Consider the following 13,721-nt stretch of genomic DNA (forward strand, 5'->3'; position numbering starts at 1 on the left):
CGGCCTGTAGAGCCGCGTCGACGCGCATTCTGCTCGCAGCTGCTTCCAAACGACACCTGTTCTCTTTCCAACAGCGACCGGTGGAATGACGCTACTTATAAGAGCAGCCACACAGTAGCCAACTCGGCTGCGTGGTACATGCAGTAACATACAATCGTTGCAAATGCGCTTGTGCCGCAAGGAACTGGGTAACAATTAGGCTTATTGCGGCTTCATGCGATCTTGTTAACCTGAGGTGGTGGTCATATCCAACATCAAGCTATATTCTTACAGGCAATTATCAACATTTTCCTACACAACACATAAGTCCACGTTATCACCATCGGAGTATCAAGGTAAAGAACGACGCCGGCGGCGTGGAGTCGATCAGCATTAAAGTCATATTGCAGAAGCAGAGAACGTTATTGTTCACAATTACTGGCCAAAGTACATTTGTTTTAATCTAAAAACCTGGCAAGCAGATGAAATTAAACGCATAGGAGGGTGTGTGCTGCACACCATCGCCCAAACCTTAATGCGCGCAGTGTGTGGCACCAAGATACGAATTTACAAGTTGCACGTACTGTTTTAGAGCAAGATCTCGATATCATACCTTGTGATCATGCTCATCGCTTTCGGTAGGCCTGAAGCAGATTAATAGTAGCACGAACGCATATCCAAATCGTTTCATGATTAATATGCCGCGTAAGTACTCTTCATGACTCGACGACAGCACTCCTAGTACATCAGTACGTCCAGCCACGTCAGCCCTAAACGCCTTTATTTATTGAATGGCGCTTGTATTCATTTGATTATTATTATTATTAGCAAGCTAAATGGCAAATCAATTGGTTAAAAAGTTTTATAACACAAATTGTAATAATGCTATTCTAATGAAATTATTTTTATTGTTTCTTTTTTTTGCAACTTCGGCGCCATTTAATTAACGCGCCTAGTTCAAGTCACGCGATGGAGTTCATTGTACCATGACTGTGCTTTCGACCGCGATCAAGCTCGATCGGGATTGCATTTGTATCTTTTGGGCAATCTGAGGAAGGGAGTCAATCACAGTCTAGAAATTCAGTCCGGATCAGGCTCAATCGCGAGCGAGAGGGCCCCATGTGACGGGGGTATTAGTAATAGTTTGCACGTGAACATCAAAGTACGCTTCTGAGTATATGTACTTCTGAGGTAAATCAGTGAACGCAGGCTCGTGAAGGGCCAGCGCCTCCACTGATAGATCTTGCCGAGCTAGACATTTTGCATAATGCCGACAACCTCGCGCGCCCACAAAGTTCAGAAGGAGGCGCGGCACCTCTTAAATACTTACACCTTAATAAGAAAAGTGAGCTGAGCAAGTTAGCATTGAGTCATGTCGAAAAATTTAGCACTAGAACAGACAAAGATGTGGGAAAGAGAACACGATACGAGCGCTCTCTTCTCTACATATTTGTCTGTTTTAATGCTAAATTTTTCAACAAATAATTACGCCTAACCCCATTTCAGGACTGGCAGCAACTGTTAAGGTCGTGTTCAAAATAACTGAGAAGTGGAATCTGCTTGTAGAGGTCAGATGGCATTACCCTTTCATTTTTGAAAAGAAATATAGAAACAGACCTGCGGACAAGAGCGTTTAGTTTGAAGATGGCTTTGTAGAGTAGACAACTTTCAGAGTATTTGTAAAATGTCAATTTTGCAGTCATTAAAGCAGTGCATGCTTGTGGGTTTAAGATCACACTAATTCTACTCTATGACAACTGAAAGAACAGCAGTTTCCACAGCAATATTACACAAGCCATGTTTGCATACTGTAGAGAGAGAAAAAGGTTACATAGAAAAGGCAAAGAGGTTAACAAAAGGTAGTTCTGGTTGGCTACCCTGCATAAAGGGAAGGGGATAGAAAGAGGAAGGAGCACAAATTAAATAAATCGCCTACACAATCATGCGATAGCAACAATAATACTCATCACCTATGAAAGTCTTCACAGACTCGTAGACTCAGGAACTTCAGAGAAAAAGGTTGTATAGAAACAGCTTAACAAAAGGTAGTTCTGGCTGGCTACCCTGCATAAGGAGAAGGGGATAAGAAGAGAGAGCAGCATAAATGAAATAAATCATGTACACAATCATGCGGTAGCAATGGTAGCCTTCAGCACCTATCAAAGTCTTCGTAGACCTCAGGAACTTCAGAGAAAAAGGTTGTATAGAAAAGGCAGAGAGCTTAACAAAAGGTATTTCTGGTTGCGTGGCTACCCTGCATAAGGGGAAGGGGACAGAAAGAGAGAGGAGTACACAATCATGCGGTAGCAACGGTAGTGCTCGGAACCTATCAAAGTCTTCGCAAACTTGTAGACCTCAGGATCTTCAGCAATGCATCATACTGGTAGGAAGTGCAGCGTAGTAGAGATAACATGATTTGCCACACAAATGCAGCATAGTAGAGATAACATGATTTGCCACACAAAGTGTACTGAATAGAGCATCTAGTTGTGCCATGCTGCAAGTAGAAGACATATTTAAGTTGCATAGTACTGCGACACAGACTACACTCAAATGACTGAAGTATTTGGTACTTTGATGCATTTTGTTGAACTAAAGAGTGGACAGAAGACGTGAAGAGGACAGAGTAAAATGGCAACTATTGTGCAAATTAATATTATGTTGGCAGAAAGGCAAGAGCCCATGTGGCCAAGTGTGCCCACTGAACAAACTTGCTATGCTCAAGAAAGAAATATGCAACAAAATGAAGTCATGATCGATCTATACATGATGCAAGATCTTGATGTCTTAGCTCCTTCATCTTATTTCTGTTATTTAATTATTCACCCTCAAGGACGAGAAAATAAGATAATAAAGTTCATTGAAAAGCTTACATAGTCAGGACAAGGCATGAATGTCTTTTCAGGAGATAAAGGTTTTCTATTGACAGGCATAGATTTTTGATGGCATGCCTTTGACTGCTGCTACAATACTCTGAATAAGGAGGAAGAGGGGATTGAAAGGTATTAATTAAGAGACAGTGGAAAGAAGAAGAATGGGTATTAAAATTTTAATATGCTGGTCAAGCTGATAAGGATTATTTATAGGTGAGATGATGAATAAAAATTCAAGCATTTCTGCATAACAAGAAGTGACCTTCAGCTTAGCTTTTCAAGGAGGTCAATCAATTTCAGAAAGGCAAGAAGAAAAAGAAATCCAATTCTTATGGTTCTTTAGAAGGGCAGATCATTGGAGATAAAATGCCACCTAGCTGTGACAGTGGATCATGAGAAATCATGTGCATTTGGGCACTCAAAACCAGATCTTTTGTCAGGATATATGTGAACACTATGTCCAGTCAAAGACGGTATTCTGTCTCCAACTAATGAGGTAGTAGCCATGGGAGTCTTGATTTTATTCCTGGGTCAACCAAATGCAGGAAATTCTCTTTGAATTGAATTCACAATTGAAGCACCAGATTTAGTAAAGAAGATTATTGTAAAATTTCTGTAATGAGTTCTTTTTAGGCAGCTTTCCACTTTTCTTGTTTCCTGAAATACCGCAGTAGCCAGGTATCGATTAGGAAGTCATGGATTACCCAACAATGCTGGCCAATTGGTGAAGATACCTGAAAAATGCAGACTAGAGGTACAGGTTGGTCATTACAGCACATGTACACATTCCACATACTTTGTAGGGATGCTTTCGAGTCCATGAATATGACTCACTGTCCTGATGGCTGATGAAGAATCTAACCGTGGTTGCCCTTTAGTCTATCAATGAATATATATATTTCTACCAGTATTCTTTGTGGCAGCAGTAGAACAGTGAAATTCGTTATGAAATTGGTCTATTTATCTTGTTCGGAGCTGCGATGTGCCCACGATGCATAATAATGTAGCATTCATTGAGATCATTTATAATGGCATCTTCCTAATAACACAAGTAAATTTCTCTCTCTTAGGGACATATGTTATTTGCATATATACCTAAATGACTTGAAGCACTGTAATAAGGCTAACACCTCTGTATTTTAACAAAAAGGAAGCCATCATAATTTCATCATTGTTCGTTCACTATTCTTTTTCCATTTGGCTATTTGTTCTAACTACCAGCTACCTTGAAGAATTTTGAGTGGTCATTCTAACCTTGTGTAAATAAACTTTCTTTTAACAGTAGAGTATTAAATTCTGATTCACTGTCAGCCCATTGATTAGGGCACTCGAAAAGTTACCTTAGAGCCCAATTCTATTCATTGCTTTGTTCTCATTTCTGTCTGTAGGTACCTATAGCCACATAGATTTGGTTTTGAATGCACTATTGCTGTTTTATTGGTGAATGTCTTTTGTCAGCCCTGATGCACCCATATTTCCACTAATATCTTTAATTACTGCTATGTTTCAAATATATGCTCTTTTGAGTTAATTTTCTAAGACAGGATTAATCGTCAGTGCTATCTACTAGTTATTATACTGAAGCAGTAAATTCTATTCAACAGGATAGCATGAATGATCTTACATACGCAAACCTGGAGCTGTATTCTGTAACGAATCGATTTCCAAAGAATTCGCTTTCCGAGCAGCAATTGGTCGCCGCCTGGGTGGCACCATCGCCTGGGGGCATGCACGCATAGTATGTTGATGTCACGCACATGTCAATCACGCAGAAGCCAAATTTGTTGTCTGTTACGAAGTGAAGGGGCGCAAGGTGCTTTGATGTGATCCATGTATACCATGTGCAGAGCCTGTGTATGCCATGTGCACGGGCGAGATCCATGTTCACAGTGAAATGGCATGGGGCTTATAGTATGAGTGGGCGAACTGAAATTTGGGAGTGGGCCAACCTAAAATTTGGCGGTATGCCAACTTAAATTTGGATGTGGGCCAACTTAATTTTGGAGGTGGGCCAACTTGAAATTTGGGGGTGGGCCCACTAAAATTTGGGTGTGGGCCATCTTCACTTCGGATGTCAGTCAATTTAATTTTGGGGGAGGGTCAACTTGAAATCTGGGGGTGAGCCAACTGAAATTTTGGGGTGGGCCAACTTAAGTTTGGGGGTATGCTTATGTATAGTTAAACAACTCCAGCGGAGTTTCTGCACACCATGTTAACGTACGACGTACTACCCAGTGGCATAAATGGGTCAAACGCAGTAGGCAAAATACGCTAAATTACTCACTCACACATTTCATAATGAAAGACATCAACAGCATCAACAAATTATTTGTTGTAATTGCTGTTTTAACCAAGAAGCATTCCTAATTTGCTATATTTTCACTTCATTTGTGACATCTGTTTACAGAAGAAAACCTGCGGACTGATTGGCCTCTGCCCTTCCTCTCATTTTCATTACGTCAGCAGACCACCAAATGTGAGGCCACTGCCAAACTGAATTCTTTGGAAACCGAATTGTTACAGAATATGGCTCCTGTGCTGCTGTGCTGGCACTGGTCCTCTCTTATTCTGATGCAAACATTCGACTGACCATTTTTTTTTTATCTTGCTCCTAATTCTCATGTTTAAGGAGGACTCTAGAAATATGGCCCATTGCTACAGCATAGATTCAGCTTGAATGCTATGGTCCTGCTTTCAGCCGCCTCCAGGCTGAAGTACAGTCACAAAAATGCATGCACAGTGTTGGAAATAAGCTTCACTTTCAGATCCCATTAACTATGCTTCAGTTCTTTATTTCTTTTTTCTTTTCCTCATTTATTCTTCTCAGACATGCACTTACCTTCCTGATAACAATCTGTGTTTATTCACTTGCATTTTCTCTCCTCTTCCTCTTTATTTTCATTTATTTTAGTTCATTTCAAGTCTCTCACTCTTAATTTACATTTGCTGAAGATTCTTGACCCCATGGCAACTATGTGTCATCCACAATTCTTAAGGTTAACAACAGCAACTTATTAAAAGCTGAGGCCGAGGAGGGACTGGAGATGTGTTACAAACAGCAATGTTTGAATAATGAAATTCCCTTATCAATAAAGTACAATAGTTGAAAAATCTGACCTTCAAATATTGTATTCAATACCGAATATCCTTTAATTTCTAAACAAAGTACAATGTAACATTTACATAGAGTATGTTTGCTAAAGAAAGACCATTATTTTATACATGCATGTAATGCCATTAAAAAAATGGACGTGCGGTCAACTGAGGAACTTGAAAGTGAAAAGCAACTGATTTTAGTTATCTGGTCCACCATGACAATGATGGTATTAAAACAAAGGAATAGCCCATTACCAGATGCAGGTAAAATGTGTTGTGTTCATTGAAGGAGATAATTGTAGTACTATATAACCTCATATTTTAAGGACACCAACATGTTGAGACTGGCCAAATAATAGCCTAAATTTGGAGAACAAATTTGTAGACTGCCTAAAAGTGAAGCAATTTCATTTAATGACTGAAAAATATTGAGCAGGAGTTGTCTACCCATTCACTTGCCCAGGAACTGCCTCTGCGCAACAACTGCAGCTCAACCTGCAGCAGAATATGGAACAGTCACCACTATTTTTTTCCCACAAGGCTCTAATGAACCTTGTTGTCCCTTATATTTGAACGAAAATGAATACAGTTGAACCTGGACATAATGAACACACATGTAGCAAACTATAGGATATAAAGAAATAAATCTAAAATATTATTGCTCATGCTTTATTTCAATGGAGTATTCTCCTGCTATAGCAAAATCAAAATGTGGAATCTGACACAGTATCGGTTATAGCAAAACAACATGTTTATTTGTACATGGCTAAAAATATGTGTTTTGGTAGCATCGGTGCAGTGCTTGTGTAAGTAATTTAGTGCTGTTTCCATGCCACATATAGACACGGCAAGCCAAAGAGCTGACCTGCAGGAGGCTCTCTGCTGGCCTGTTAGAGGCATCACACTCGTGTTTCTTTTGCATAGACATTTTAATCTCTTTTTTGCTGATATCACAATGTTGGCAAAACTATCGGACATAACAGAGGTATTTTCATTCTGGATGTGACTTCACTGTATTCGACAATTAAAATAGTGAATTTTTGAATCAGATACAAATCAAATAGCAGAGGCTATATGACTTGTATTTGAAATTTCAAATATCCGCACACCCTTACAACACATCTGGGAAGTTTAATTTCACTGTCTGGAGTTGAGCTGGTTATATATTCCCTTGAGGCCTCAGCACCAGGTGGCTTCAGCCACATGAATATTTGCCAAGTCAATTTATGACAACCTGAATGAAACGAAAAGATTGCTCGGTTAATGTGTAATATTTTAATGACTAATCATTAAAACATTTAACAGCTGTGTACATATTTGCATCATATTGGCTTCAGTGGTTGAACCTGCTCTTGCATGCATACTTTTATTGATGCATAAAACATGTAGAACATCATATATGTTATACTATAAGGAAATCATCATCATCATCATCAGCCTGGTTACGCCCACTGCAGGGCAAAGGCCTCTCCCATACTTCTCCAACTACCCCAGTCATGTACTAATTGTGGCCATGTTGTCCCTGCAAACTTCTTAATCTCATCAACCCACCTAACTTTCTGCCGCCCCCTGCTATGCTTGTTTCCCTTCCCTTGGAATCCAGTCCGTAACCCTTAATGACCATCGGTTACTTTCCCTCCTCATTACATGTCCTGCCCATGCCCATTTCCTTTTCTTGATTTCAACTACGATGTCATTAATTCATGCTTGTTCCCTCACCCAATCTGCTCTTTTCTTATCCCTTAATGTTACACCTATCATTCTTCTTTCCATAGCTCGTTGCATTGTCCTCAATTTAAGTAGAACCCTTTTCGTAAGCCTCCAGCTTTCTGCCCCGTACGTGAGTACTGATAAGACACAGCTGTTATACACTTTTCTCTTGAGGGATAATGGCAACCTGCTGTTCATGATCTGAGAATGCCTGCCAAACGCACCCCAGCCCATTCTTATTCTTCTGATTATTTCAGTCTCATGATCCAGATCCGCGGTCACTACCTGTCCTAAGTAGTTGTATTCCCTTACTACTTCCAATGCCTCACTACCTATCGTAAACTGCTGTTCTCTTCCGAGACTGTTAAACTTTAGTTTTATGCAGATTAATTTTTAGGCCCACCCTTCTGCTTTGCCTCTCCAGGTCAGTGAGCATGCATTGCAGTCGGTCCCCTGAGTTACTAAGCAAGGCAATATCATCAGCGAATCGCAAGTTACTAAGGTATTCTCCATTAACTCTTATCCCCAATTCTTCCCAATCCAGGTCTCTGAATACCTCCTTTAAGCACACTGTGAATAGCATTGGAGAGATCGTATCTCCCTGCCTGATGCGCCTTTCTTTATTGGAATTTTGTTGCTTTCTTTATGGTCATGATGACCAGGAAGTCGAAAGCTTTTATGAAGACGTGGAATCAGCAATGGGTAAAGTCAAAACAAAATACACTATACTGATGGGTGACTTCAATGCCAGGGTAGGCAAGAAGCAGGCTGGAGACAAGTCAGTGGGGGAATATGGCAAAGGCTCTAGGAAAAGCAGGGTAGAGTTAGTGGTAGAGTTTGCAGAACAGAATAATATGCGGATAATGAATACCTTCTTCCGCAAGCGGGATAGCCGAAAGTGGACGTGGAGGAGCCCGAATGGTGAGACTAGAAATGAAATAGACTTTATACTCTGTGCTAACCCTGGCATCATACAAGATGTGGACGTGCTCGGCAAGGTGCGCTGCAGTCACCATAGGATGGTAAGAACTCGAATTAGCCTAGAGTTGAGGAGGGAACGGAAGAAACTGGTACATAAGAAGCCGATCAATGAGTTAGCGGTAAGAGGGAAAATAGAGGAATTCCGGATCAAGCTACAGAACAGGTATTCGACTTTAATTCAGGCAGAGGACCTTAGCGTTGAAGATATGAACAACCTTATGGGCATCATTAAGGGGTATGCAATAGAAGTCGGTGTAACTCCATTAGACAGGATACCATTAAGCTATTGCAGGAGACAAAAGATCTGATCAAGAAACGCCAATGCATGAAAGCCTCTAACCCTACAGCTAGAACAGAACTGGCAGAACTTTCCAAGTTAATCAACAAGCGTAAGACAGCTGACATAAGGAAGTATAATATGGATAGAATTGAACATGCTCTCAGGAACGGAGGAAGCCTAAAAGCGGTGAAGAAGAAACTAGGAATAGGCAAGAATCAGATGCATGCATTATTAAGAGACAAAGCCGGCAAGATCCTTACTAATATGGATGAGATAGTTCAAGTGGCTGAGGAGTTCTATAGAGATTTATACAGTACAGTGGCACCCACGACAATAACGGAAGAGATAATAGTCTAGAAGAATTTGAAATCCCACAAGTAACGCCGGAAGAAGTAAAGAAAGCCTTGGGAGCTATGCAAAGGGGGAAGGCAGCTGGGGAGGATCAGGTAACAGCAGATTTGTTGAAGGATGGTGGGCAGATTGTTCTAGAAAAACTGGCCACCCTGTATACGCAATGCCTCATGACTTCGAGCACACCGGAATCTTCCTAACATCATCCTAATCCATAAGAAAGAGGATACCGAAGACTTGAAAAATTATAGACCGATCAGCTTACTGTCCGTTGCCTACAAAGTATTTACTAAGGTAATCGCAAATAGAATCAGGAACATCTTACACTTCTGTCAACCAAAGGACCAAGCAGGATTCCGTAAATTCTACTCAACAATAGACCATATTCACACTATCAATCAGGTGATAGAGAAATGTGCGGAACATATATAACCAACCCTTATGTATAGCTTTCATTGATTACGAGAAAGCGTTTGATTCAGTCGAAACCTCAGCAGTCATGGAGGCATTACACAATCAGGGTGTAGACGAGCCGTATGTAAAAATACTGAAAGATATTTATAGCGGCTCCACAGCCACTGTAGTCCTCCATAAAGGAAAGCATGAAGGGGCCTTAAAAATGTGACAAGTTCAGCTTAACAGATACATGCTATGAATATTAGATTGCATTGTGTATATGGAACCCTTTCACAAAGATCCTATTGCTAATGCCATGCAATTGAGAAAACACTAGTAGAAGTGAACAGATTTGAGGCATAAGGCACCCACACACACTGTCATTCTTGTCCTCAATAACACTGATACCATATATGGGGATAGGCCAAGAATTGAACAGCATGTTCAAAGAGATGTTGAGGTTCTTATGTACAAATTAAAATAATACAAATGAAAATGTACAACATTTTGAAACAAAAGTGCAAAACATGAGATTGAGAACAGTCAGAATGATATCAGCAGAAGAAAAAAGGAGATAAAGCAATGAAGATGGGAAGGGAGAGAAAACACTGCAAATGAAATTAAGTAGATAAGACACTGGGATTTGAGAATTAAATTTTATAGCATGATGTAAACATTTTTGTGATTGCACCCAATAATAGAAGCACCAAGAGACAGGGAAAAAATTAACATTCATGCAGAGTCAGAGACCATAAATATGTCTGCATGATTTCTTCAGTTATTTACCTTAAAGGAGCCTTGAAAAGCTTTGTCAACATAGTAAGAAAACATTGCCAATGTAGAAGGGGCTCCTGTGAACATGTGAGCCAGATATTATTGCACTACATACAGCAGGAAATTTAGAAGCTTGTGTAAAAAACAGTGAAAAAGCACCTGCTTTCGCCTTCGCAATGTCGTTATTACAAGTAGCACAACTCACCAACAGGTATTAGCTGATTTCTTGATTGGAAGAACGTTCTCAGTAATACTATTATTGCTAATTTTGAGATAAATAAATGAAAAATGGATGTCTGTGATCTAAAATTACAGAAAAAACATTTCATCTTAACACTTCCAGTCTACACACGACAGCTGTGCGTAGCTGTGTGGCCTCCGAGATACGAGTGGCATGCTGCATAGCATAGGTCCCGCAACGAGCCCTCTCACCAGTGAGACGCTCAACTTTTCGGCAGAGCCTTACCCCCTTGCCACCTTCCCTGTGTAGCTTCTAGTGTGGTAGTGGAGATGAAAGGAGAGAGAAAGCTGCTCATTGGTGTGATAACTATGTTTAACTCAGGTTATACTTGAAGAATTTGAAAAATGTTTTGCAGCAGGAGATTTGTAAGGCGACGTCCTTTAATAGTGAGGCCATTCTGTAATTAGTTAGAAAAAAGTGTCAGGGCGACTTTAAAGTGGTGGCAGAATAACAAAAAACAATTGTTTCAGGTTTATTGTAGAAGAACCATCAAGGAGAGCTTGCCAGACCAACCAAATCTAAGCCAGTAAGAAGTGAGGGCAGGAATGTGTCTGCTCATCCTCACGAATGTGGCCTTACTGTGCTGCATTTTGCTGAATTTACTGGTCCAATTAAGAAAAGAATAAATGCTGATAATAAAAAAAGTTAGTCCAGATATTGAAAACTCATTTGAAAAAGTACACCCTTGAAACCCAGCTGTAACGATTTAAGCTAAATATGGCAGAACAAGAATAATAGACTAGAAGCCTTCAATAGTGAACAGACAACTGCATTAAAAAACAGTCTTTTCTGTCAAAGGACCCGTAGACGAAGAAGACACTGATACGGAGGAACCAATGAGTAGGTGTATGTGAATCACCAAGTGCAATAAGCAACAAGCACAGCAATAACGAATCAGTTATGCGTGCAGCTGTTGAAAAACAAGAATGAAACTTATGGCAACTTATTTCTGTGGAAATCTGCAAGCTGGAGGAAGTTTCGTGAAAGGGAAAAATTGTCATCTACCAAGAGAGTAGCACGAAGCTACAAAGAAAACCCAAATGGGTTTCTCAGAAAGCCACCCAGCTGAAAAACTTGTCTTGATCCATGATAAAAGCCAGGACCAATGCTTTTCAATAGCGATCGCCCTACCACCTTAGCTAACCAGAAAGCTATCAGAGATCTGAGAGAGAAGTTGAATTAATCGACAACTTGAAGTGCAGGGACACCAAATACGGCAAATCAGCCCCATGGAAAAGTGCAATAGTGAAAAATGTTTCGTGAAAGGGAAAAAGTTATCATGTACCCAATAGGAAAAGTAATGAATTAATGAATTATGGGGTTTTACGTGCCAAAACCACTTTCTGATTATGAGGCACGCCGTAGTGGAGGACTCCGGAAATTTCGACCACCTGGGGTTCTTTAACGTGCACCTAAATCTAAGCACACGGGTGTTTTCGCATTTCGCCCCCATTGAAATGCGGCCGCCGTGGCCTGGATTCGATCCCGCGACCTCGTGCTCAGCAGCCCAACACCATAGCCACTGAGCAACCACGGCGGGTGATATAGGAAAAGTGAGAAAGAAACCCCATTAGGGTTTCCTCTGTAGCTTCGTGCTACTCTTGGGTGGGTTACTGTTTTTCCCTTTTAAGAATTAAGTTTACTCAATTCTAGATAAACACTACAAATTCTATTAGCAATAGGAGGCAAGATAGTCGGGGAGTCAAATGAAAATTGCAGCAAGGTTGACATTTGGGTGAGTTAGTGCAGATCCTTGATAAAGTGAAGGTAGCGCGAAACAAAAAGGATGTAGAAGAATGTACACCATGTGGTGCACATTCTTCTACATCCTTGTTGTTTAGCGCTACCTTCACTTTAAAATGAAAATTGACCACGGAATAAAAAACAGCGCTTCCTTGTTTTCATTTTTATGTGACCAGCTACAGTGGCTCAGTGGATATATGGCATTCTGCTTCCGAGCCCGAGATTGCAGGCTCCATTCCAGGCTGCACCCCAGTGGGTGTGGAATGTGGAAACACTCATACAACAATCCTTTGGTGCATGCTAAAGAATTCCAAGTAATTATTATTAATTTGAAGCCACCCACTATGGCATCTGTAATAGCCACGACATGGCTTTGGGATGTAAAAGCCCAGCAATTATTGTTATTATTTTATGCCATAAAAAAAGCCTTAAGTACAGTTTAGTAAATTAGGAATGACAAGCATAAATGAGCAGCAACATGCAAATAAGCATCTATAAGCTACCTTACAGGAAAATTTCAGGATCTTGTGTCTCAGTGAAAACACTTTGTTCATGGGACATCCAAATCATGTCCAACTATCTGTATCCTGCTTTAGAGAGAAAAGTAAGTCTATCAAAGGTTTCATATTGGGTGTACTAGTTGAGGACATCACATGTAATTTGTACTTCTTTTCATACACTTATGAAAAAAGCTCCTTCATGAGGCTCCAGGTTTCAGTTTCTGTGTGAGAGAAATGTGTGTTCATGTTCAAATTACAACAAAATGCTATCACACCTCCACCTGAAGTGTGTACAGTACTTCCATCTTTTTTGGCAGCATTAATTTTATAAAGATATTAAATACAGTTAAACCTCTATATAACGAAGTATTTAACTTTTCATAACCTAGGCCTCTTGTCCACCGAACACCATGTATTTAGAAACTCAACATAACGAAGTGTGTTTGTATGCGATTTCAATATAACGAAATTTCACTGCCACCGCAAACAAATGCCGAGACAATAAATTGAAACTTCTGCGTACGCATATGGTCAAATGATTGAATTACAAGCAGCTGCTTGCGAACGCACCTCTCAAATCGCGCCCGGTGCGACAAAAGCGACCACCGAAGTGAAGCCGCATCATGTTCCGTATAAAGTCCAAATGCGATAATCCTATCGCGCCCCGCGTATTGTGTACTTTAGGTGCGAGTGAAAGTGTGCGATGGTGAGACAAGAAAGATGGTGGCTTCACGAGTGCCGCCTTCCCGCGCGGCCAAAGGGGGGAGGGGAGCGAGCTGGTGGTAACGTGATCAAGC

The 13,721-nt window shown here is 40.5% G+C and overlaps 1 protein-coding gene across 2 annotated transcripts in view; it reads right to left on the reverse strand.

The window, feature by feature from the left end:
• TM9SF3 (transmembrane 9 superfamily protein member 3) overlaps positions 1-760 on the reverse strand; it is a 121,650-nt gene extending 120,890 nt beyond the window's left edge. For both annotated transcript variants that reach the window (XM_055063544.2, XM_050196183.3), the window contains exon 1: positions 593-760. In XM_055063544.2, the coding sequence (XP_054919519.1) occupies positions 593-670 (78 nt within the window). In that variant the 5' untranslated portion in view covers positions 671-760. The remainder of the gene's footprint in view (positions 1-592) is intronic.
• Between the last annotated feature and the right edge of the window lie 12,961 nt (positions 761-13,721).

This window comes from Dermacentor andersoni, chromosome 1 (assembly GCF_023375885.2).
Source record: "Dermacentor andersoni chromosome 1, qqDerAnde1_hic_scaffold, whole genome shotgun sequence".
NCBI classification, from domain to species: Eukaryota; Metazoa; Arthropoda; class Arachnida; order Ixodida; family Ixodidae; genus Dermacentor; species Dermacentor andersoni.